The 26,653-nt window shown below is 41.1% G+C and overlaps 3 protein-coding genes across 8 annotated transcripts in view; 2 read left to right on the top strand and 1 right to left on the bottom strand.

Annotated features, from left to right (window-relative positions):
• cux1b (cut-like homeobox 1b) overlaps nt 1-11,856 on the bottom strand; it is a 62,837-nt gene extending 50,981 nt beyond the window's left edge. For 2 of the 5 annotated variants that reach the window (XM_067594858.1, XM_067594859.1), the window contains exon 1: nt 11,659-11,812. In XM_067594858.1, the coding sequence (XP_067450959.1) occupies nt 11,659-11,721 (63 nt within the window). In that variant the 5' untranslated portion in view covers nt 11,722-11,812. Of the gene's footprint in view, nt 1-11,658 lie in introns of all 5 variants that reach the window. The other 3 variants (XM_067594854.1, XM_067594855.1, XM_067594856.1) reach the window with 3 other exon arrangements.
• Nucleotides 11,857-18,154: 6,298 nt separating this feature from the next.
• Nucleotides 18,155-20,766, top strand: LOC137186162 (alpha-(1,3)-fucosyltransferase 4-like). Its single transcript, XM_067594853.1, has one exon. The coding sequence runs from the start codon at nt 18,822-18,824 to the stop codon at nt 20,004-20,006; it is 1,185 nt and encodes a 394-aa protein (XP_067450954.1). The 5' UTR covers nt 18,155-18,821; the 3' UTR covers nt 20,007-20,766.
• A 2,652-nt stretch (nt 20,767-23,418) lies between these two features.
• On the top strand, nt 23,419-26,652 carry LOC137186161 (myosin regulatory light chain 2B, cardiac muscle isoform-like). Of its 2 annotated transcripts, XM_067594851.1 has the most exons (6): nt 23,419-23,676; nt 23,786-23,861; nt 24,029-24,127; nt 24,601-24,678; nt 24,916-24,964; nt 26,382-26,652. In XM_067594851.1, the coding sequence occupies exons 1-6, from the start codon at nt 23,572-23,574 to the stop codon at nt 26,383-26,385; spliced, it is 411 nt and encodes a 136-aa protein (XP_067450952.1). In that variant the 5' UTR covers nt 23,419-23,571; the 3' UTR covers nt 26,386-26,652. The 2 variants fall into 2 exon arrangements, 1 of the variants encoding a protein (XP_067450952.1); XR_010928983.1 differs by lacking the exons at nt 24,601-24,678; nt 24,916-24,964; nt 26,382-26,652 and having other exon boundaries at nt 23,588-23,676; nt 23,779-24,098.
• Nucleotide 26,653: the final 1 nt, after the last annotated feature.

Raw genomic sequence — 26,653 nt, 5'->3', positions numbered from 1 at the left:
ACATCCATTCATCATCCTACACTTGTATGCGAACTAGTCTGTTTGGCCTATAAAAGTCTATGACCCCTTGACAATGAAGCAGTGTTCAAAGTTGCTCTAACTTAGTTGAGATTTGATCTGTTCTCAGTTCGTTAACGTATTTGATTTGTTGTAATTCACTTAAGACTTCCATTTAAGGACAACTAGCAGCTTCATGCTATTAGCACAGTTACACAGGATGGTCAGAGAGATCTGCATCACTTTCATGTGCCTCAAGCACATTAAATCCCTGCTTTGCATGACGCCCTTTTTCCATGTTTTAATTTAGCCTTGTCTATCTGTTGTATCCAGTAATTTTCTAGACGCCTTATTATGATACATCAGCATGCGCTGTGGTGCAGCCTGTAAACGCAGCATGTTGACTTCGGAGCATAAATTAAAGGCATATATCAAAATGCCCCATTAGGTTAGATGTATACACTCTTTAATGTGTCCAGCTCTTGCTGTCACTATTTTCTAGCATGGCCTGGACTTCTGACTGAGTTTGACACCCGTGGTATATACGATCAGCGTCAACAGAGCATGTCCTGGGGCTAAGTCTTACTCAGCCTTTATGAGTAAGAGTTTTCTGCTCCGCTTGCACAACTTTGGCGAGTAAACGGCAGAGAAACACAGTGAGAAAGAGAGAATGAGCATAGCTAATCCTTACAGTAATGACAGAATAATTAGCTTGCGTTAGGCTAAGTAATGGGTTGTAATTATATCATTTATTCTGTGTTGAAAGAATGTGATATAAAGCCTGCACAATGAAGGAAGAGGAATTGAGCTCAGTGGGAAGTAGGATGGAGCATGTGTAAGAGCTCAGGCTCTTTCTATTGATTGATCCAAACATCAAACGAACCACTGGAGTAATGGGGGGAGTGAAGGACAGCTAAAAGCTATTTGGAGCCTCCACTGCATAAAAGACTTGACCTGTTCCGCGCAGCCTACATATCAAAACCATCAAACAGCAATCAATAGACCAAAGCGGTCAACTCAACAAACCGTCACCCTACTAAAACATCAAACCCCCGGCCCAAGCGTCAGATGATAGGCTACACTCAGCTTATCCATTACCATCAGATAAAGAGGAGATAAAACACAGAGCCTAATCCTTTCATGTGTCGTGACAGCCACAGCAGCCTCCAAGGCATTCCTTCAGTCTGGCTCTCAAATAGTTTTATGGCGGAAGGCAGCCATTCAGTCAGCCAGCCAGCCAGTCAGGCTGTTCTGGTCTGTTTGTCTTATTTCACAGTTTACACGCTGTTTTATAGGTAGTTATTATGGTCACCATGGTGATGCCATACGTTTTTATGGTCTTTTGGTCTGAGGGCAGAGAGTGTAATAAACGAAAAAAACACACACACATGAAAACAAAGACTCACAAAACACACTCCTGCTGTGGAAAGGTCTCCTGTCCCTCCCTTCCTCCCTCCCTCACTCTTTATCAGTCTCACCAAATGCCTATCTCCCAGCTTTCTGCTTCATGTGAAACATGGATAGGCTAACTTAGAATTGTCCTCTCTCATTCCACATCTGGAGCTGATCAGAGGGCCTCCTGGAAGTTGAGGCCTCTGGGCCTATTAATAACCATACCGCTGAACTCAGGGTCAGACAGCAGTCAGCGGATGAGCCTGTGTCTACCAAACACATAGTCCCTTCCCCCCTTCCCCTTCCTCAAGAGGACAACTCTCACTTTTAAAAATGTGACGGCAGGCTACAGAGGTTAGCGATGTGCATCCAGTTTCATGCTTTCGAACTGGGGCATACAGTGACAACTCAAGCAGCAGCTCACAAATAAGTAAACAAAGACTAAAGGGTGAAGTCTTCTGAAACCCTAAACGCAGGTTGGTCATCTTTTAAAAATAAAACTAATACATGGGCATAGGAAAAACAGCCTGCGCTAATTGTCAGACAATTTTCTTGAGGTTTTTCTTTTTTCTTCTTTCCACGTCCACACAGCAAGTTCAAGTTCAAGGAGGCTAGACCTGTTAAAAGGCAAGACAGATGGTGAAGTCATCATCTGTTAGCTCTAAAGGTTAGGCCAGTCAGACAACCCAGGTCATACTGAGGTCTGCAGGGTCAGACCACCTCTGAACCCTGGCTCCAGTCTGACAGCTGCTCAGGTCAAAGGTCAGGGAGAGGTTAAGGTATCGTCTGAGGACATTCAATGAATTTAACAGATACAGAACAGTGTCACACTTATAAAATTTACCATGTTTCGGTAGACAAAGGCCTGGGCAATAAGTATTTTAATCTAGCATTAGGCAAAGCCTGCACAGTAATAATAGCAGGATGTAAGTGGTTAAAAAGATCTAATCTGATGCCCACTAACATTTAAATTGGTATAAGCAGACAGGCTTTTTTTTCCTGAAATGATTATACCTCAAAAACTGAAAATACCCATAAGCAGTGCCTTCAGTTTCTCGACCATTTCTAACTTCCTCTGACTGGACAAAGTTTCACCTGAAAACATAAAACTAAACCAGTGAATAGCAAACCGAACGCAGAGGAACAATTTGTTAAGCATAAACCACCCCCATCCAACACACACACACACACACGCACGCACCTGTAAATACAGGGTAGTTGAATCATCATAATCGGTGGTAGTTTTCTGCTGAGCCCAGCCAGCAGTCTGTGTTATTTTTAGAGGGCTGACACAGAAGCAGGCCGTCCATTTACTCTGTGAGCTGGCAGGAGGACCATCACAGCTCTGGTTGCTTTTAAACTACCAAAATGGGAATGAGCTCAACATAAACACTGAAAAGGTGTGGACACTTACAGAAATGAAGTTAGCTAAGATCCAGAGCCATTACAGTTCCATTACTTTAACATTAGGCTCCTTATAACAAAAGGTTGTGTATGAAAATGCCAAATCCACTCACAATTACCGACTGGCCACTGAACAAAGGCCAGACAATCAATAAAACTCTTTACCTAATCTTACATCTATAAACTGGTGTTAGGTTGTCATTAAACCATCCAACATTTCTTCCTTTTATAACTGTGACGATAAATGTTTTAGTTTATAGGGGGAAAAATAGCAGCTGCTAGGTTAATACCGTAAGTCAACAGGACAACTTCCCAGTAGCCTGATAGGAGGATATTAATAATAATAGGATATGTGATTGTTTGCTCTATTTATATATTTCAGAAAGTTAAATGAGACAATTTACAAGATAATGTGACAACATTAACGATAATCTTCTTCCCTTTGCTCTATTTGCACAAACTCTTTGTTTTTAGAATAATAAAACTCATGCAGTAGCAAATCCTGAATTAAGGGGCTACAAGACAAAAGAAAAAGGAGAGAGTGACAGCAACTGGAGGGAGAACTCGGGGTAAAGGTTGAAGGCTGCTCACATCTGATGTGACTGATGGGTTGAGCCTGAAGGCCGGCTATGGATCTAGCAACTGAAGCCATGATTGACATTGAAAATTACACAGAGTGAGCTATTAGCAGATAGCAAGCCATATCATAATTCAATCCCTACACCATCAAAGTGCACCAATATCATAATTCAATACCAAGAACCATTAGCCTGCAGCGCGCACCAATATCATAATTCAATCCTGAGGCCATCAGCCTTTGCCAATATCATAATTCAATACTTGGACCATTAGGACACACCAATAGGCCTATTAGAATTCAATACCTATGGTCAATGATCTAACAGGACACTGATACTGGAGTCATGGGTTGACATGGGATAAGGTCTGCACCTAAGGATCCTCAGGCCTTATTTAGCCCAGACTCCTTGATAACAGTGAGATAAACAACACTAAAATTAGGTAGGGCAAGTGGTTCACCAATAGCTTGGCTACACCAGACGCTCAAGACCACAGAGTATTTGCTGTAGAAACAAATTTCGGCAGGCTCATGCAGCGGGACACATTTTGTGGAACAAAATGAAGCACTGCATTAGCTTCAAACTCAGCAGTGCACTCAGCCAAACTTGTCAAAATTTTTTCAAACACTGGCCCCCAGTGTGTGACCGTCTGCAGTTGGTCTAAATTATCACATTGTGGTACCTTGTGGAAATGGGACTCCATTTTGTTTTATGGTCCATTGCCTCTGTTTATATTTCCATGTTAACATCTTGTTTAACTCTTCAAAATACTGTAAATCTCATTGGGGCTCTGCTTGCTAGGTCATCAGAAATCTGCACCTTCACAACCAATCAAATGGTTTTGAAAAAGCTTGGATTTCCTCGACTGCTTTAAGACAATTTTTCACCAAAGTTGTTATTATTCAAAGTTATTCTCTCCACACATTTCTTCAGTTTGCTCACTTAACTCTAATCCTCATGTACTGCATGTGGAGTGTTAAATGACTCTGGAGGATGGAAAACACAATTAAGTATCATTTATTTCCTGAAAAATACAATCAACTATGTGAATGACAGAAAATGAATCTGCAACTATTTTTGACAATTGATGAATCACTTAAGCAGTGTTGCTGAACAGTCAGTTGTTCAGTTTACAACGCGAGAGCTGGAACATCTGATATATGTTCACTGTTGGTCGTACAAAATGAATTGTGAAGGGCGTTTTCTACTATTTCAGATATTTTACAGACCCAGTGACTATCTATCAATCAAGAAAATAATTGGCAGATTCATCAATAATGAAAATAATCTTCTGTTGCATTTCTAATATAATATTTAGCTGGAGCCCAACTTCACACTGTACAACACATGTTATATATGACAGTTATGAATAAAAAAATATCAGTTAAGTTTAGTTATTTGTACCACTGAAAACCAACAGGTACGGACTAGGTAATAAAAAGGTGGCATTTTGGAAATAGCTGAGAATATGTGGTTGACAAGTAAAAAATTAAGAACAAAAGCACGAGAAAAGAGTGTGTGACAGGATTGTTTTGCTGCACAAGAGACTGGATCTAAGCCCGCTGCTGGCCTGTATCTCACTGTGTGTGTGCGCATTCTTACTTTGCCAGTCAACTATGGACAAGAACAGACATCTTTTCCCTTGGGAATGCAAGATTTTTTGTTTACTGAAAACCTTAGGCTTAATATTACAAGATGAACAATAGACTATACAAGATTACATCGGCCTTGGAGGCACCGTTTCGAGTGGTTTTTAAATAAGGTGGACATCATCCTCAAACTCACAAGTGGAAACCAGCCAGTATATTCTAAAGTGAGCCTAAAGAGAAGTGTCCAGTCACTGAAGCCCCTGCTCTCTCTACTGGAATACAGAGCAGCAGAATAATGGATGCTTCTGTCATGAGATACGGTGAAACTCTATGATGCTGTAGGTGAGAGAGACTCCAAGTGGGTCTGTAAATAATGCCTGCCACTTGAAAACAGGTCTCTGGAAACTGCCCCCTGTGCTCTTGTTGCTGGTTGTTGGGTGGATGTTTTGTCTGTGTGGTTGTACTGCGCTGTTTTTCTAAAATATTACCACAACTAAAGAGCTGCGTCGTGATGGTGCGAGTTACAGATTCCACCTGGTAAACATACAGTACACACTCAGCAGTTTTACAGTCCAACTGAAACAAATTAGACTCTTATTTAGCACTGATTGGGCATGCCAAGGCATAAAATATTTATAAAATATTGGCTGTCTCACCCCTCAAAGACATTTTTATTTTTATGGTTTCTTTACGGTTATTAGCTTATGTGAGTGGAATGCAGATTTGTATAATTTGATATAAACAGACACAGAAATAAATGCTCTGAAATACATGTGGTCGCTTACTTAACTGAAAGTAAAACTTCTGAGGGGGCAATTTTTTTGGAAGGCTTTATATGCAACAAGAAAAACATAAGTAAAATGTGTACCTGATAAAATATATGTCTTTAGCGAACTCTTAATAAAAGAAATTGATAACTTTTAACATATAATTCAAATGGAATGCCGAACAATAACAACGATATAATTTAAGTATGTTTCAGAGCAGTAGAACAGTTACCAAGTAAAAAGTTCAAAAGTTGTATGAAAGCAGTAAATATGACTTAATTGTACCTTTCATCATACTATCCACCACTGTGTTACCATATTTATATTTCTCTGCTGTGAAATCAGTTGTCACAAAAACAAGCCACAACAACAAAAAAATAACTCTACTGACCATCTTTGTGGTGTCAGTTGGCCCAGTTTTGTCAGCCTTGTGTCTAATCTCTGTATATAATGTAACATATAATAAGATATAACATATAATAAGACCAATACACCAACATAGTAATTAAATAATAATACTACTAAGTAATCTGATCAGGATTATTATTAAGGATTTCTATCATGTACATGGAGACAACAGATAATTTCATATCTAATATTATTTGCTTCTAATATTAACATTTGGACAATGTTAAACTACAGGTGGTTAAACATTAAATGTTTCAATGTTACTAAAGATAAAATTACACATCATGGAAACAGAAACAGATATACACTGCACGCACAATTATTAGGCAAACTGTATTCCTCAGGATTACTTTGTACTCTTAATCAATCCATAATGTTATTGAACATCAAACCTGAATGTTTAACAAAGGAAAAGTGACAAATAACATTTTGGCCTTTCAGAAATATTCAGTGACCAATATAGCCACCCTTCTCTTCAATAACTTGGAGTCTGTCAGTTTTCTTGGTCTGTTCACGATCAACTTTCGCTGAAGCAGCAACCACACCGCCCCAAATGCTGTTCAAAGCTCCCTTGCTGTAAATCTCATGTTTGAGAAGGGCCCACAAGTTCTCAATAGGATTTAAGTCAGGTGAGGAAGGGGGCCAGGTCATTATTTGGTCATCTTTGAGGCTAGCTAGCCAAGCAGTGGAGTACCTGGATGCATGTGATGGAGCATTGTCCTGCATAAAGATCAGGGCCTTCTTGAATGCTGAGGACTTCTTCCTGTACAACTACTTGAAGAAAGTATCTTCTAGAAACTGGCTGTAGGTTTAAGGAGTTGATTTTCAGTCCATCTTCAATCGGGAAAGGTCCAACTAACTCATCCTTAATGACAGCAGCCCATACCAGTAACATTACCCCTCTTCCACCTTGCTGGCGCCTGACTCCAAGTGGTGCCCTGTGTCCATTAGTGATCCAGCTCTGGGCTCATCCATCTGCTGTATCGAGAGTCTCTCTCATATCATGTCATGGCCCAATCTTGACGCTTCAACTTGTGAATTTTATTCAGTGGTGGTCGTGTTTCAGCCTTCTTTACCTTGGCCATGTCTCTGAGCACTTGACACCTTGTGCTTGTGAACCCAGAACTGGTAGGCTGCAGTTCTGGGATACGGTGGCGCTGGAGGATGACGTGTTCCTGGTAGCTTCACGTTTAATTCTTCTAAAGTCATTTGCAGTTAATTTGCGCCTTTTATTCTCCATGCATTTTTTCAACCCTGTTGACTATTCACAACAAAACGTTTGATTGTCCGGTGGTCACACCTCATTAGTTTAGCTATTTCAAGAGTGTTGCATCCGTCTGAAAGGCCTTTTACAATTTTTGACTTTTCAGTGTCAGTTAAATCTTTTTTTGGCCCATTTTACCCGAGGTAAAGAAGCTGCCTAATAATTATGCACACCTTAATATAAAAGGTGGTAATCACATTAGGCCACACCCTCCCTCATTACGCAAATACATATCATCTGAAAATCATTAAATCCAATAAAGTCTTCATGTTTATATGGTTTGGAGTTGGAAAATGTGCATAGAAATAATGATAAAGTTAGAATACTCACTTGCCTAATAATTGTGCACACAGTGTATTTCTATGTTAAACAGACTTCCACACATCCACACCTTCAAGAAACATGTCTTGTTTGTCACACACTTTTGCATAAAGCCTGCATTGAGAGCTGCTGATTCTATCTGTTTGGGTACCCCTATTTTTAGACTTCTATTAAGTGCTTTTTATCTTTTCTTCAAAACATCAGATAACACTGGTCAAAATTTATTTAATTTATTTCACCACACCATGGTAAAAAATTGTTTAACAGAATATTCAGATTACGACTCTTGAGCAGCATAAAAATGTACTTTTTGTGTTAAATTGGGAGAACTGACTCTTGTATAGACACTCCCCAAAGCAGTGAGAGGGCGAAGAAACTGAGCCCAAGTGTGACGTACACTGAACCGCTGAGGAGTTAGGGAGTATGGGCCTCCACTGAGAATTAGACACTGATAAGGTGTATGAAGAGAAGTTTCTTAAGTTTTTGAGTGCTGCACATTCCTCTCCATCGTACGGAGCGTATCCTTCGTACGGATACACTACCGCCTCTTAGAAAGTAGGATGACATGGCCCCGACCAAAGTAGACCGAGGGCAGACCAAAGACCTGACATGCACTCGTCCCTCTCTCTGACTCATGCTTAGTCGCTAAACACCCACCAACACACAGTGAAACCTCAGTCTCAATGCCAGGTTTTGTCACTGGGCAGAGAACCGGTTGGCTACAGTAAAAGCATGACGTGATGCCCCTTCCTCTATGCTCCCCCAGCCTGTGCAGCAACAGAGGGGTAAAAATATCCCACCAGTGAGTTCAGACAACCAGCTCATAAATTAACACTAAAACTCCTGCAGACAACAGCGGGCCAGTCGCTGAGAGATTTAAACCACTCAGGTTGCCACTGACCACAGCTCTGGGATCAGTTTACAAACCCCTTTTCCTAAATTAACCCATTAGGAGGTGGTGAATAAGAACGAGCTCTAGATCAGTTTTCATCTAAGTCACTGTTTAGCCATCCGCTAACATAGTGAACTATTTTTCAAAATGGCTCTAGGGTGCTTTGTTCCAGGAAATGTTATGAGGTGAGATGTAGGCTATTAGGCTTAAATTGGGAATTGTGTATAACGGAAAGGTCTGTTCCTAATTTTCCAAGCTTACCCCCCCCAAAAAAAATAAAGTATAGGTTTAGGCTCAGCTATTCACTCATGTCTTATTAAGGCTTGCCTGTAATGAAGCGCATCTCTCATCGCTCTCAAGTAGGAAACACAATGTTCCAGCAAACTGCTTGACTGGGTCAAAAAAAGAAAAAAGGGAAAAAGAAAAAACAACAGGAGAGAAGAGTGATGATCCCCTCTAAAGAAATTCAACTCTGTAATGGACGGACAGGGATTACAGACGTTAAAACCTCCTCCATCTGTAATTCACTGTCACCCTGCCATCTCTGAATCACTGATCCATTTTGCAAGTGTGCGAGACCTTGCTAAAAGCATCACTGTTGCACCCATTTGTGTTTGTAGTGGTGGTGGTGGTGGTGGTGGTGATGGGGGGGGGAGGGAAAAAAAAGACAAGTTAACAGCTCGCTGTGCTGTTTCAAAGCACTCTCTGTCCTGTAACAACCACCTAGATAGTTTCTCACACAGGGAATGGGACACACTGATCAAATAGGATTTTAATGAACATCAGCAGTTGGAGCCTGAGGAATAGACGCTATGATGGCTTAAAGCTACTGACATCTAGGTTGGGTTGGATTTTCATCATCAAAGAAACGCACACACATACACACATAAGAAAAAAACATTTCTTTGCTGGTGCCTCTCACGCAGACAAAACAGACTGTGAATCCAAGTGCACACTGTCCATTCAATCACAAGGAAGAAGAAAATGAGAAAGCAATCGGCTGACAAGGCCATGTGTAGACCATGATCATATCATGCTAACCCCACATTATCCTCAGAAGACGGATAAGGGAAAGAAAAAAAAAAAAGTTTCTTCTCTGAAGGCTTTCCTCTAGGAGCCTCTCAGTGGGAGGGAGAGTAAATAAGATGTCATCAATAATAGACAGTGAATGTTCTGAGCAGTTCTGCGCGCACACACACACACACACACACACACACATACACACCAGCTCCAACTGATTCCTATCCTGCAGACAGGCCTGCCAACCGCCAGCCTTTTTGCACACGCTCAGATTCACTGTCCTGACTAATCGCTTGTGATAGGGGCCTTTGCCATAATTACCCAGGGCCTTATCACAAACTTATGCGATGCATTTTTCATGTCCTGGCTGCTGGCAGTGCCTTCTCTGTCCGTGCTGGCAGTCAATCTACGAAAAAGACTGATCTCAGACAAATTCACACACACACACACACACACATACACACACACCAGTTCAAACAGGGAGAAATGGGTGAAAGCAGGGTGAAGGGCCAGAGAAGAGAGAGGAGAAAAAAATTAAAAAGGAGGGGAGGGGGAAGTGAGAGAGAGAGAAAGATTGAGGCAGGAAGGGGGTGGGAGATAGATAGTGAGGAAAGAAAAGAGAAAGCAGTCTCAAATTTTTTTTTACATAATGCATGAACAAGGGGGCACGAGTAGGAGGACCAAACAGGATCAAATAAATAGGAGAAGTGAAGCCTTGATGATGTGGCATAAGTGCAACACAAAGCCCGCTGGGAAGACTAGTTCACTGTCCTTTTGTCTACCCAGTCATAGGGGCATCATGACCTAAATAAAAGTTTAAATCCCAAGCCTGTGTGATTTGGTAAACTAATGTATGAACAATTGGGCTAGCCTACATAATGCAATCTTATGTTAATGACGACGGCAACTGGGCTACTAATATTCATAAATTGTGATTTGAAATTCAGCAATGCACGTTAAATGCCACGGGAAAACACAACAGTGCCATTGTCTACATGTCTTGTGATAGGTCAAACACGCTCTAATATACACAGGCTATATTCACTCACTGAATAGGCCCAATATTTTCCTCATATCCTTTTACAGTGCCATGGATCTCCTCCGTGCACGCCGAGATTAGTGGCGTGCGTGAGACTGGGACATTTCTGGAGTTCATCATAATCAACAAGGTCACGATCATATATATATACACACATATATATATATATAAATATACATATACATACACGCGCACACATATATATATTTATATGTATAATATATATAATTTAATTTTTTGTACCGCGTCAACAAACTGTCCCGTCCACTTTCACAGACGTGGCAACGGCTGTAAAAAAAAAAAAAAAAAAAAAAAAAAAAACTCACTGTGTATAATTGCCGTCAGGGGAACCAAAAAAAAAAAAAAACGGCCGAGTTGATCAACCATAGAGGAGACGACTTCAATATAAACTGCTTCAAAAACCGTTAGCCGATAAGGTTGCTAATGTTTTCATTCGCGTTCAAGTAAACTTACCGATTTGACAGTTAAAGCGGAAAAAAAACACAACAAGCAAAGCGCTGTTGTGTGTCTGTGCTGCCCGTCTCAACGGCTGGTGTCACCACAGCGCCACCGTATAACGAGTCGCACTTATTTTTCCCCCAAATTATCCAACCTTACCGCGGCTAAAGCGTCGGGCTAACTACGGCTACTCGCTCCGGTAAAAGTTGAAGAACACGCCATAAAGACAGCTAACCGAAAGCTTTTCGCCAAAGCCCTGCCGTTTTGTTGTTATTTCGGCGCATCCCCGCGGCGTCGCCCCGGCTTGCCCAGTTGCAGTGTCCGATCGATGTTGAATTGAACAAAGAGGATCAATTTCTGATCAGCGAGAGGAGCCACTTTCATCAATGTGAGGAAGAGGTCTTGAATTCTCTTCCGAAACACCTACGAGGCGGCCGCCGAAAAAACACAAAACACAGCCCCCCTGAAAGACACAAGACAGCCGAAGCGAATAAAGGGGTAGACGGTTTAAAGAGAGGTTGAACTGACCTGTAGTTGTTGTAAGTCAAAGCGCTTCCAATATTGAAACATCGATCCTGCATTGGCCGCCATCTTGAGACATATTGAGACAGGAATGAGATGCTGATAGAGAGCGCGGGGGTTGGAGTTCAGTGGAGAGGACCGGGTGGGCGGAACACCCGGAGCGGATCACGTCCACCACTCACTCCGGTAACAGCCGGCGTACGGAACGGAGTCAGCACACGGGAGTGTTGCCTTAATAACGCCATTATAATTGCTTAAATAGCATTTTATCAACATTCAGATATTACAGGTAAACAACCGAACTGACATTAGATGACTGTTAATTTTACTACGTCGAAATACGCTAAATTGTAGGTGCCAGATGAGCCCACGTTTGATCTTGTGGTTTGTTTTATTTATTATTTAAAAAAAGGAGCAAAGATCATACAAAAATAATGCCAGGAGGCTACTTGGAAGCCATATCTAAAAAAGAAGAAGAAGAAGAAGAAGAAAAGAAATCCCACACACAGAGCATTCAACCAATGTTTCCTCTGAGCTGAGTGTGGCTGTGAAACAAGATAATTTAATGACCAGCATCTAATAATCTATAGCCCCATGTCATTACTCCTCTTATAGCACCATGACTGTCAGATTTAGCAATAAAAAGTCGATTGGTAAGAAATTATTTTTTTCCCATGCACCTTTTGAGTTTTGTCATCGGCTAAGTGAATGAATGCTGCTACTTTACACCAGTCATGTTTCTGTTATAGCTGCTTATGTTTAATGAAAAAGAAAATTTGAATGTATGATTGCTGCAGTGCTTATGTTTTGTGCTTTTTTAAAAGTGATCACAATGAAAAGCTTTTTGCTTTGTTCATTATAAACATGTTTCAAGGGCATTTGTAAAAGAAAAAAGTTTGATATTTAAATTTAAACATGTTTATTAGTTGGTTCTGTTGAAAATAGGAACAAGGCTACAAGTGTCTGTCTAAATTGTTAACACATTTAACTCTCATCAGAGTTTTTTTTAAAACCTGCTAATTCCAGCTTCATGGATGTATTTTCTTTTTTTTTATTAAAAGGGTGGATCTAGTGTAGAAACTCAGCATGTGTAACAAAGCAGGGTTGGTGAGGACCTGCTGAACTTGGCCATTTAAGAATTGGTAAAAGATGGAGTGGACTTCAACTTGGCACAAAGGTACTTCCAAGTTCATGATCTGCTCAGTTTACAATAATATAATTAAAAAAGTAAGCCTGATATCCTCATATAAAGCATTCATTCACAACACCGATATTAACCAGAGTAGCTAATAAAATAAGATTTGTTGTTAAACCAGTAATGTAGCAGGGCAGCCCAGTGGTTAAGGTGTCAATGTGCATACATAGTATATTTGTTGTTGAAGTGACCTTGAGCAACACGCTGAACCGTGACTGCTCCTGAGGCGTCACTCCTGCTGACCATGTCCTATGACCCTCTCAGCGTGTGGATGTGCCTCAAAGGGATATGCAAAGAATTTCTAATTACACCGTACGTATGGAGTGCCCTAAATTCCTGTGTCAACCTGCACCGCCTCGTGCACCTTAAAGTCCCCTTCCACTCAAAAATGTGTTTTTTTTCTTCTTGTCCCTACAGTTTAATGTTTGAGCTCCTCTATGCAGAATGATGTACGTGCAGAGTTTGACAGAAGGTTGTTTTCACATTCATCTGCTGAAAATCCAATTTTAGAGGGCGGGTCTACGAGCGTGATTTGTGACATCACAAATAGTTTGGAAGCCAATATTGAACTTGTGTGATGAAGAACCTTTGAAGCCTCCAGTGCACGAACACTGAAAACGGACTTTACGGTGATGTAGGAGACATCTTGTGTCCAGCAGTTAAACGTCTGAAGTGAAAAATATTTGCATATTCATAGGTTCTGGATTTTTTTTTTAATGAGATAATTTAACGTGTCTGTGGAAAAAAACATATCAGACACAGATTATTATTCAAAGTAGAGTCTGTTATATACATGTTAAAACATGTCTGGAGTGGATCTTTAAAACAAATCACGCCTCAGCCTCCAGTCGCTCCACGCACAAGGGCACAGCAAACAGGAGACTATAGCCGGTTTATCAGGGTAACACATCTGTTGTACACATTGTTTTCATTTTTAGCATTTTGTGGGTTCCAAAGTTTGACTTGTCAGTGTGTCGAGGGTGTTGCGAGGCCCGGCTTTGTGGAAAATCCACGCCTGCATTCACATTTTGGAGTTTGGTTTTTTTTGTTTTTTTTTGTACTTGAATGCTCAGCTCAGTCTTCAACAACAATATTTATAGCTTTATTTTCTTTCTCTCCAATCATTTTCATTTTTTCACAGCCGTTGCACTTTAATTCTGTTCACTAAAAATAACACGAGAATTTGCCATAGATAATAACGCCTCTTTCACTGCATTTGTGTGGATACAAAGGTGGCCATTTTTGTACTTTGGATTAGCTCAACTTTCAGGTCATTACTTGATTTGATTTGAAGCTGTTTGTGTCTCCCTCCTTCCACAGCATGAATGGTGCTCAGTGCTCAACTGATATGTAGCCTAAATAGCTTTTCCTTATTTTATACTTCATTTATAGACATAATATAGTGAATTAAAGGTTAGCCTAGTTGGTTTGCCTATCACACCCAGTCATGTGCTTTTAATAAGATGTACTGACTCACACTCAGGATTCAATCACACTGCAGCGTATATAACAAGTAGAAGCAGCTCATTTAAAATAATCACTATGAATAATGAAGCAGTAGCAGCATGACTCATATCATGATTGTCTTTTTAGAAGACTGTGTATGAGCATTTGATCTGCACTGTATGTAACAAATGCTCTGCCAAATAGATACTTTTTTATACAGAATACTGCACATGAACTGATGAATCTTGCCTTTAATCCTCTCATTTCATCCCCTTTCCGCCATGATAATCGGCATTTCCTTGGCTTGGCCTGCATGACTTGTGATGCTACCTATCATTAAGCCAAACCAGAAATACAGGTCTGAGATAATCCGTACAGGCTTAGTAGCTCTGCAGTGTGTCCATTATGTCGAGTTTGTTTAGTTATCTCTTACTATCACACAAAGGAAAAGCATAACTGAAAGGAACATGATAGATTTTTCAGCCACCTATATTACTGTTGCTAAAACAGAAAGTAAACATTTCAACACTATTGTATTAATTGCTAATAACTAATCTTTGTATTGAGAAATGATTTATAATAATATCTTGATGGGAAAAACAAATTTGTTAATTTACAATTATTTTAAAAAGTTGCCTTTTTACTGTGGACATTAAATAACAAAATCACTGTTTGAAAGACTTTAAGTCGATATAGTTATTTAGTTTATCATGTTATTTATTGATACATGTACATAAGAATAACCAGACCACAAAACAGAGTAAATAGAGTGGTGAAACATTTATAAGACAAGAACATAATTTCTTATGTACAACATTAATACAAAGGTCTTTTATATTGATCCAACCAGAAAAACTCAAGGGAAATTAAGGATATTTTGCTAAACAATGTAGCCCTTAAATCATCATATTACAAACAATAAAACATGAAATGGATTTTCCTCTTCAGGGAAACTGTTAAACCTGCCTATATCAATAGTATACTTGAGCATAACTGTACGCAAACAGATTTTTAGTTAAATTCTGCTTCACATGAGACTCTACTAATAAACTACAGCAATTTTTGTACACAGTCCTTCTATGTTTTGATGTAAAAGTGTATTCAGTAAAGTAGCAATTTATCAATCTGAGATTATTAATGCAAACTGTGCTCTAAAAGTCTACAAGCTGTGAACATTAAAAGTCAGTTGATTTTTTGCTGCCAGGCTCCTGCTTCTCAAACTCTCTGCATTTCAACACGCAGTATCTCCATAAGGATTTGGCTGAACCTTCACTCGGCTCTGGATTACTTTGAAGCAGTAGGGGGTGCACAGTGTAAGTCGGAACAAGTAAGAGTCTGAGTTATCAATCCACCTACAAATTATCATGTTCCTGCTACAGAGGCTCATGTCTGGTATGGGGTTTTTTCCTTGCTTGCGTTTTTATTACACTCTGTGGTAAAATTAGAGAGGAGGGTAAAAACGGCGTAAATTGTTCTTGACAAGGACAGCAGAGGGAACATGTTGGGGCCCACAAATTTAGCCTCTAAAAAGCCCCATCGGTTCATGTACATTTGGTTAAAGTTTAAATATAGAGAAATAAACACACATTCTTTGTGTCATTGCCATTATACAGCTAGATCTTGGACTCTGACAGAGCTGCAGGGTATGAAATAAAACAGCCTTTCTGTCTTTCAGCTTTCCCACTTTTCTCTGTTTGTGTCCCTTTTCCTCCTGCTCATTGACTCTGCCTGTAAGGTGCTTTTAGCGGGCCTTGTGTGGCCGGGTTAGAGATGGATGTGTGGCCCTTGGGAGCCGCAGGCAGCGAGCAACACTGATCATGTCAGACAGGCTGGGGAGGCTGCATAAGATCATCATCACCCAGCAGTGGAGTGAATCGCCGCAGTGGCACTTTCACACAACCTCTGACCTCTGGGGTAACCTCTGAGGTCATGATCAAGGTCAGGGGTCAGCGAGGGCCTCTGTGATCAGGGAGCTCGCGGGCCCCTCCTGCCTCTTCGTCCTCTTTTTCCTCTATGTTCTCTCTCTTCGTTTTTTTTTTTCTTCCTTTGCCTCATCTTCTATCTGTTTCTCCATCGCTCACACTCTCCTACACTGGCCGGGACCAATTGAGACATCCCATCCCCTGGGAGTGCAAAAAGGAAAGCAAGAGAAAATCAATAGGGAAGATGAGTGAAGACCTGGGGGTCCCATCAAAAACTGAATGCTTCTCTCCGAGCTGGTATGATTCACACACACACACACACACACACACACACACAGTCATATAACTTCTGACAAACAGGAAGGCAGCAGTAAACTCAGTGTACAAAACTACACAAAAAGATACATAAAGTCTGCAAAATATATAGGCGTTGTGTGTGTTTTTCTGTCTTTCTGCCTGCGTCACATCTGTGTACACATGTGGCTCGTTGCTGCAGTGATGTTTGAACAGAGACAGACGCAATATATTGATCACTCTGTGGAGAATCAAAGTCTGCTGCAGAAACTGGATGAACTTGATGACAAAAAAAGTTATTTTCTAGAAAGAAATGAGTGGACAGAAAACATAAAGCAGACATAAATGCTAAGCTTTGTGTATCACTCCTGGCTGTAATTTGAGCTGAAGCACACAGAGGAAAATGTCACCATATCACCAATCAGTTCAACTTTAATTATAGTATATTTTCAGCAACATTTACATGAATTGTGCTGCATAAAGATTACAATAAACAAAATACTGAAAGAAGACTCACTATGTGTCAGTTCCTGACCTCGGCCACCTCTGCTATTTCTGTGATACGTGTGTTTATAATGTCGAGCTTCGCCATGTATCCATAACTTATGAGATTGCCGTTTCTTCTGAACTCAAGATAACCTCGGGCAGGACATTAAATGATTGGCTGAAAATAGAACTGCTCAGATGAAAGAGAGGATAAATAATGCAGAAAGAATACAAAACCTCTTATGAGGATAACTAGTCACACACACACACACACACACACACACATACACATGCTCTTGCACGCACAAAAACACACAAAGAGATTTTTTTTTTCTTTTGCTCCACGGTGAAGAAAAGTGAATGGATGTAACAGGAAGGAGGAGGACCCAGTGGAGACACACATGCTTCTTGCTTCATCTCCTCCCACTCCTCCTTGTCTGCCATTTTTTTTTTCTCCCCCCGCTTACATTCAGACTTCATGACATACTCTGCGTCTGTGGGGAGGAATAATGTTGTCCCAGTCACAGCATGTTTTTCCTGCCCACCAGAGCTCAGACACAACACTGCACAGGGTTTCCGACCCTGCCGTCTCATCATTTTTTCATGGGTTTCTGATCAGAATGCATTCACAACCTGGACAGTCGATCCTTTTACGCACAGAGAGTGAATGTGTCATTATACAGAGGGTGTATTTGTTTAAGTCAGATCACCAAATTTAAATTGTGAGTCAGTTTATTAAGATTTCTGGTTAGAGGCTGTTGCAATGCTGGGTCATATCTAATAAATAAAACATCCGAGACAAACCTTTTCAAAGCACCGCTGCTGCATTCCTAATTTACAGATGAAATGTTTATTCATTGGTGAAATTAAACATGCATGTTTAGGGATAAATCCCAGTGTCACTGCACTTCAAAAGCTGCACAGGACACTTTTATAGGGGTGCTTTGTGCTTGTGTAGGGAGACACCTAGTGGTAAATGGACTGTAGTGGTTTCAATGGGGATACATGAGGCCTCTTACAAGGTTTATCTGGAAAAAAGATCACATTAGTCAACCCATAACATCTGAGGCATTCTTTTATTATTACCAGATATAACTTTAATGACCAGAACTCTGAAATTAGGCTCCAGTGTTGCCATTTCTCCACATCTCTGGCTTCTGATTTGACCCCTGACCTCCATCCTAAAATAACATGCTTTTCAATAACAGAGTAATTTACAAGCTAAATGACAAATACGTCCTGTTTAAAAAAAAAACAACTAAAAAATACGCTTGCTTATTTCATCAGCAGGACACCGCGCCCTGAGCCAAAGTGTTTACCCAGCCTAAAAGTGCCTGGGAGGCCGACCGACAGTCAGCAGGCCTCACAAAAGGGCCATTCATCGGTAGAAACCCAGACCAATGCTGCCACGTCAAAATGTTTGAGCATACAGTACTGGTTCAAGTGTTTTTTTCTCTGTTTTGGCCAAGAAGACAGCGTGAAATTACATAGCACCACCCGTGCAGGACAGGTAGGACAGGAAGGACAGGCGACAGCGATGCAGGGAGCAGCTTAATGGACTTGTGAACTGTTGCGGGTTTAATTGTCCAATACTCTGTCCTGCTCCTTATCTGCCTTCCTCCTTATCAACAGAAACCATAATGACTTTAAAGTAGGGCGTAGGGTGTGCCAGCAGGCTGTCATTAACGCAGGGATTGGTTTTTGTTCTCTACGTTTCTTTGAAAGGTTTACGTATAGGCTATTATTTTGAGGACAAAGGAGACAGATTGATTCTGATGTTAAAAAGGTTTGTATATTTCGAGGGAACTGCATGGTGAAGGGGGTCGATGGGAGTTGGGGTTCACTGGAGAGCAGCGGGCCGCTCTACAATCACAGCTCTCAGAGCAAACAGGAGCTCTGGTTTGTTCCAGCGGGAGAAATGTTGTGTGTGTGTTCTCAGCAGGACGTGCTCCTCTGTGTGCGCGGTCACTGCCGGTTTCTTGCTGTTCCTCGGAGTTTCTCTTCTCTACTTACCGGACCCCTTCACGTCGGAACCGTTTGTTCCTATCGCTGAGGAAAACCCCGCGGTGACACTCTTGATTTGGACGCATCCGTTTGGTCGGTACCGCAAACTTCCGGACTGCTTTGCGCTCTATCAAGTAAGGGGGTGCACGCTGACCGACGACACCTTTGATTACGCGGAGGCTGATGCTGTGATCTTTCACCACCGGGACATTGCCACCAGCACCGTAGAGCTGCCACCGGAACCGCGTCCACCTGCGCAAAAGTGGATATGGATGAACTACGAGTCCCCCACGCACACGCCCCGTCTGTGGCGCTTCGAGGGACGTTTCAACCTCACAATGAGCTACCGGACAGACTCGGACATTTTCCTTCCCTACGGTTATCTGATCCCCCGTGTGCACACAGCCGAGGGTCTCCGGAACCTCAATACGCACCCTCTCCGAGGACCCTCGCGATCAGACCGCCTCCGGCCCCGCCTCGTTGCGTGGGTCGTGAGCAATTGGTCGGAGTCCCATGCGCGCGTGGCCTTCTACTACAAGCTCCGTCAGTACATTCAGGTGGATGTGTTCGGCCGCGCGGGCCGCCCGTTACCGGAGGATAACGGCAAGGGCAGCGTGGTGCGGCTGGTGGGACGGTACCAGTTCTACCTGGCGCTGGAGAACTCGCAGCACACCGACTACATCACGGAGAAGCTGTGGCACGCCGTGCTGGCCGGTGCCGTGCCGGTGGTCCTGGGTCCTTCCAGACAGAACTATGAGCGCTTCCTTCCCCCGGAGGCCTTTATCCACGTGGACGACTTCCCCACAGTCCGAGGGCTGGCCCGGTACCTGTTGATGCTGAGGCACAACCCGGCCCGGCTGAGGCGGCACCTTGACTGGAGAGGGAGCTACAGCGTGCACCAACCCGCCTTCTGGGCTGAACACTACTGCACGGCCTGCAGGGCGGTGAGGAAGACCAGAGGCAGGACTGATGTGGTCCAACACTTGACACGCTGGTTTCGGTCGTGAAAAAAAGCATTACAAAGCTGAAAGATAACCATGAGGGCAGCTTGTAATCACACTGTGATAATAAGAGAGAAAAGCACAAATTCACTACTGAGCATCATTTTTCAAAGTTTACAACAGAAATCTATTTATCATCAATCACAATGAAGACAATTTTATGGCACATTTAACCTGAAATGACCCAAAAATTGGCCTCAGATAACCTCACAATTGTGACGATGGAAATAAATCTATCCCTGACAAAGTCTGATATAGCTATTTGGTTTTATTGTTGTCAATAAATCTAAACCTACAGTCTATAGAGACTCTCTGTCCTTTAGACTCTTGATCTATTTAGCAAAGTGTATTTGGTTCCAGGCAGCTGCTGATTTCAAACAACTTGCAGAGACAAGACTTATTTGAGATGATTCATCGCTGTAAACAAGACGTTTATTGTTTTTAGGGTTGTCAAACTGTTATTTCAACTGTGATATCATGCAATATTATCTGTATGGTAGCCTATTATATGCAACTAACTTCAAAAGGTGACTGACATGAAGGTGAATAAATAAAGCTGTGACATTTATCCTGAGCAAGTTTAACATCAGAGTTTAGAATAGGGATTGCTGTTATAATTTAGATGGTTACATTTGGAAAAAACGTTACATCAAATTAGGGTTAGGTTAGTGTCTAGTTAGTGAGAGTGTGTATGTGTGTGTGAATGTACAAATCTGTTGTGCGTTTGCTTGATTCAGGGAGGTAATAAAGGTATAAATAGAAACCATCTCTGCTTTACGTGTCTCTTATGTGTGCACCTGAGGGATTAGCTCTAAATCATGTTATAGCATCTCTGCATCTGATCCACTATTAGCTTAACACCATACATGGCTGATGATCATGTTAAAATAGTCCATCCGACTCCTAAAAATAGCCATGCAAGCCCTACGCTTTGGGTCTGCACATCACCCACTTTTTTGATTGCCATACTGCTCCCAGTCCGGGGTCAAACTGAATGACCTTGAAGATGTTGTTAAGATCAAAACCTCATCTTTTTAGTGCTCTTCATACCTCCTGCATGGCCTCATTTTGCTGATGTTTTTACATACTGCCATCGAGAGAATGGAGAGAGGGAAGGCGAAGGTGAACGTGTGCTTCAGGAGTCACTTGATAGGAGTCAGAAGCTGCGATGTGGATCATTTAAATTTACACCTCTGTGTTAGTGGCCTGACACAGAATTAACACTTTACACTGTCAAATGAGACATTTCCTCAGGCCCAGGGGCAGCGAATAATGTTGCTCCCCATAATGAGCTGAATGCCTCAACAGCTGTTGAAACCACTGACGTCTATCAGCAATAATGCTTTCAGACGGCCAGAACAGCCAGACCCCTCATCCCTGTCATAATCCCCTTCATGCACAACAGGGAATTCTTTGCATATCTGGTTACTGTAAGTGAAATCATTGTCACTCGTTCAAATATAGATCCACTAAATGTCCTGCCTTCATCTCCTTGAAGCTTGTTTGACATGTTCTTATTCAAAATATCCTCCACATGGCATGCCATACATTTCCACTGCAGGAAGCATGTACAGCAAGGCCTCTATTGTCTTGACAGAACAGGTGCTGGATAGATGACCCAGTAGTATATAAAGGAAAGGCACTCCTCTTAATGTTTCTAAAGAGCTCATCTGATCACAAAGAAGACTGCAAGAAGATCTGCACAATGATAAGAGGCTGAGCAGGATGTCTGGTTTGCTTATTGTGCTCACTTGTATGTAAATATTGTGCTTGCTTACCATGTCTCATTATGTATTTCTTGATGTTTTCATCATAATCATCAAGCTTTGTTTTGTTCTGGAGCACATAAAGAAACATGTCAATTTTATCAAACCAGAATACGTATCAAAAAGCCAACAAATCCTCCTAAATAAGACAGAAACAGTTCTACTTCATTGTATTACACACTTCATGCTCATTGAAAGTAAGGTAGAGCATCATTAATGAAAATAAATCAATAAATAACTGAAGATAATACTACTTCACTGAACAATGTCCATAAACACAAAGTACCACGTTAGACCATATTCCTCTACTTATTCATTAAATAGTTTTTCAGCATTTTCTTAAAGATAATGATTGTTCTACACATTAATCCTCAAGTCTGTTCCATAAATTCAACCCTTTAATCCATCTATTTCGTTTTCTTCGACATACAGTTTCCTATAAGATTATATCGACTCTCTTATTTCAAACGTGTTTTCTACATTCTTTGGTAGTAACTTATTGTGAGCTTCATACAATATCTGAGCAATTTTATCGTCTACAATATCAGTACAATAAATTTCAATATCTGTAATGTAAGAGGCTTTGAGGGTTCTCGATAAGTACATCTGTTGATTCTTACGGCTCTCTTCTGTAGAATGAAAATTTGATTTGTGTTAGTTTTACATGCATTTCCCAAACTTCTACACAATAGGAGATGTATGGAACAATAACGGAGCAGTACAAAATATACAGTGCATTCTCATGTAGCAGGTCCTTGGCTTTATATAAAAGTGCAATTGTCCAAAAACACATTTTTTAAATGGGGCATATGGTCAGTGACAGTATACAGAGTCACTTTAATCAATTGGATAACAAAAAACTGCTCAGTACTTAAGTAAAGTTTTGAAGTACTTATACATTATTTGAGTATTTCCATTTAATGCTACTTTATACTTCCATTCAACAACATTTCAGAGGGAAATATTATACTTTCTACTACACTACATTTATAGATAGATAGACGATTTGACACAATGGATAATATAACAAGCTTTTAAAATACAACATATTGTTAAAGATGAAACCAATGGTTTCCAACCTTTTTGGCTTTTGATGTCTTACAAAAAGCAGTGTGTAGTCGGGGTCACATGTCAGATGTCTATGAGTTGTTAACAGCTCCACCAAATATTGATTTTTCCCCCTAAATGTTCAAATGATCCAATATTTCACCAAAAATCAAAGATTACAGAAAAAGTCAAAAAACTGAAAACAGATTTGTGTATCAGAACTTTGTTTTTTCTTCTTTCCTCTCCCATTAATCATCTCACGACCCATTTGGAGGGGCCCGACCCTTAGGTTGTTAACCACTGAATTAAACTAACTAAATGTATATAAAGTAATTCAAACTAGCTCCACCTCCAGCAGCTACAACAGTAACATGCTGTTTACACACTGATGCTTCAGTATTAATAATCTAATGATGTCATATATAATAATATATCAGTCAGAGGGACAAAATGAGTACTTTTACTTTAATACTTTAAGTACGTTTTGCTGTTAATACATATGTACTTTTACTTAATTACGATTTTTCATGCAGGACTTTTACTTGTAATTAAGTATTTTTACATCGCTGTGTTGGTACTTTTACTTAAGAAAAGGATCTAACACTTCTTCCACCACTGATTACATGTCTGCTTGTAACTGGACAAAATCTCTTCAGCATCCTGAAGTTGTTTGATGCCAGGAAGTGAAGCTCTTTGAGGTTTCTGCTGACTGAGGCTATTTCCTACCACCATAGACCCTCCTCTCTCATCGGACACACATGTCTCCTCTGTTACAGGCACCCAAAAAGGCCAAAAAGAAGGAGGGCGGAGGCTCCGGTGTCGTCAGTATGTTTGAGCATAACCAGATCCAGGAGTTCAAAGAGGTTAGAGGACAGATGCTGCGGTGAAAGTACATCTGAGTGTGTGTGTGAGTGTCTCCCTGGAGCTGCACTGCCTCTTCTGGTAAACTGTGTAACTGTTCTCAGCTTGCAGGCGTTCTCAACCATGGTCCAGAACAGAGACGATATCATTGATAAGAGCGACCTGAGGGACCCTGTTGCTGCTCTGGGCAAGTATCTGTCAGCCATTAGTTGTGAGAGCACAGATTAGGAGAGCAGTCACAGTGTAGAGAGTGTCAATTTTATGTTTCTAGGAATCACATTTACTTGTAATTTTCTTAACTATCTCATTACTAAGCTTCACATAAGTTAAGAGGTATGATGTGTTCGATGGCAGGTGGCTTTAATGTTAGTACTGATGAGCTTGATGAGATGATGAATGAGTGTCCAGACCCCGTCAACTTCACTTTATTGTTGAACATGAAGAAAATTAAAGGTCAGTCAGCCCCAGGGTCATACAGTTTCCAGTTTTTAAACCTTTTTTCCCCCTAAATTTGAGCTAGTTTACATGTCATTTACTTGTTTGAAATTTTAACATTTACAATTTCATACAAAAATTGAGAAATAACCATAGATTTAATACAAGCAGTTGGACTTGTACTCATTCTTTTTATATATACTACCCTCAACACATCAACTTGGCTGTGATTGGAAAAACTTAACAGAAATTGATATTTGTCTGTTTTTGTTGGTATTGTTTCAATTTAATTTCAGTCAAGGGTTTAAGTTGTGCAACATTCATTTTTTTTGTATTTTCTTATTTCAACATTTACCAAAAAAAAAACCCACAATCATAAATAAGGCCATGAATGACACATAAAGTTTCATCTGAAACTGAGTCAGATCGGTTTGCATCATCTCTGCACACATGCACAACTCTTACGTGCAACTTTACCTTTGTTTTGTCAGGAACTGACCCCCAGGAGATGATTCTCAGCACCTTCAAGGTCTTTGACCCGGAAGGAGCAGAAGTCCTCGGGGGGATGAGTGAGTGTGATTTTCTTCACCATCTACACAGACACAGCAAAGATGACTCTGTGGCCTCTCTCAGGAATTCATCACACAGATAACTGCGAATTAGTGTAATAAAATACAAACCATAAATCATTAACAAAGTCCCGGATACAGATAATACATATCTCAGTTAGTGCAATACAGAACACAGTTTGTTTCAAGTCAAGAAGATGGAAACAGTAATTCTTCTTTCCTGTTCCTCTCCTGCAGGATTAAATATTACCTCATGTCACAGGCTGACAAGTTTACAGAGTATGAGGTGAGTTGTTGCTTAGCAACAAGGTGAAATATTGAATGTATCAATATGAGATAGTGATTCAAAGGTACAGGCGGTGGCGATACTGTTGAACAAGTCGGAGGTGAGTGCTGATGAATACCCAGAATCTGCAATTTAATTTGATTTAAATCCCTTAACTACCAGCTAGAGCTTATTACAAAGATCCTTCTCAGCTCTCTTCCAGACCTCCTTGTCAGTAACAGTGCCATTCATAACCTGCGTGGCCCCTGGCTAGAGACACAGTAATCTCATTTGTACAGGAACAGATGTTTCTCTTAAAAACATCTGTTGACTGGGGAATGAAAAGTCTGCCTCACATTCTCTCAAGGGATCAAAGAGACCAGTTTAATCGCTATGAAATCTGTCACATTTGTACTGGTTTGAAGAGACATATTGACTTACAGTAGGCTTACTATGTTGTGAAACGTAAACATTCTCCTTCGCTGTCCCTCTCTCACTCCGCACATATTTTATAAGAAAGCTTTCATGTTCTGTACATCAAAAGGCAGCGCAGAAGGGGGGCGGGGGGCAGAGGGAAGCAAATGCATATGAAACAACAAAACCCCCAGACAAATAAACAGCGCAGTGTTCCCATGGCAGCGTAGCGCAGTAATCTGACGGCTGGTTTCCCATGGCTGTGTCTCACTGCCCCATAGACCTCCACTCTGTCTCACTGATGGCTCCTGTGATTGCAATCATCCATCTTACTGTCAAAGGCAAAAAAAAGGGCAAGAAAGGGGAAATCACACTCACCATCTCTCTCTTGCTCCCTTGTGTCCGGCAAACAAGCCACCCCACTGTGAGCAGAGGCAGCACATGGACCGCAGGCCTTCTCAATTGGGTTAGATAGAAGTGTGTGTGTGTGTGTTTGCATGTCTGTGTGCCCATGCTTGTATGATCTACAGAGAGAACATGTGTGGGTGTGCATCTTTGGCTGTCTGTGCCTGCCCATTATGCTGCATGATCAGTCACTGGAGTGTACACGGGGGAGCAGTGGACATGTCTGATCTTGCAGCTGATCAAAAGCACCAGAGACTTGTTCCCTTGTGGCCGTGCAAGCGGGGCCTCATATCAACATGTCTCTGTTCAGTAGACAGGAAAAACAAGAGGAGAGAGAGAGACAGACAGAGGAGGGGAAGGCAGCAGGAGAAAGACAGAAACAGGCAGATGAAAGGATGCATAGAGAGGCCAGAGAGGAATATATGACAATGATATATAACCGCATTTATCTCTTCTTTCTGATGAACTAATTGAATGGCAAAAGGCAGCCTTGTATTTGTCTGTAGGTGTAATAGCGTGTGTGATCCCTCTCTGCAAACCTGACAGCTCTCTTTGTTGAAAAAGCTGTGATTTTTTATTATTATTTTAAAGTGCAATCTTTTTACCTTGTTACCTACAGGTGAATCCGATTTTTACAAACTTCCCTGTGGATGTCACCAGTAACCTTGACTACAAGACTGCGTGTTATGTGATCATCACCCACGGAGAGGACAAAGAGCAGGAGTAAAAAGGAGGAGAAGAAAAAGAAGAAGACAGATGAAAGAGAAAGGAGGAGGAGCTGCAGCGAAGCTACTGGCTGTAAATAGTCTTGCCACGCTGTGAAGTTGTGGCGTACAGTATGTGTGTAAATGTAATTATGTGCAATAAAGCGGTGACTTTACAAAAATGAAT

This window comes from Thunnus thynnus, chromosome 7 (genome assembly GCF_963924715.1).
Source record: "Thunnus thynnus chromosome 7, fThuThy2.1, whole genome shotgun sequence".
NCBI lineage: Eukaryota > Metazoa > Chordata > Actinopteri > Scombriformes > Scombridae > Thunnus > Thunnus thynnus.
Note: the sequence above shows the minus strand (reverse complement) of the source record. Positions and strands in the feature narration are given on the sequence as shown.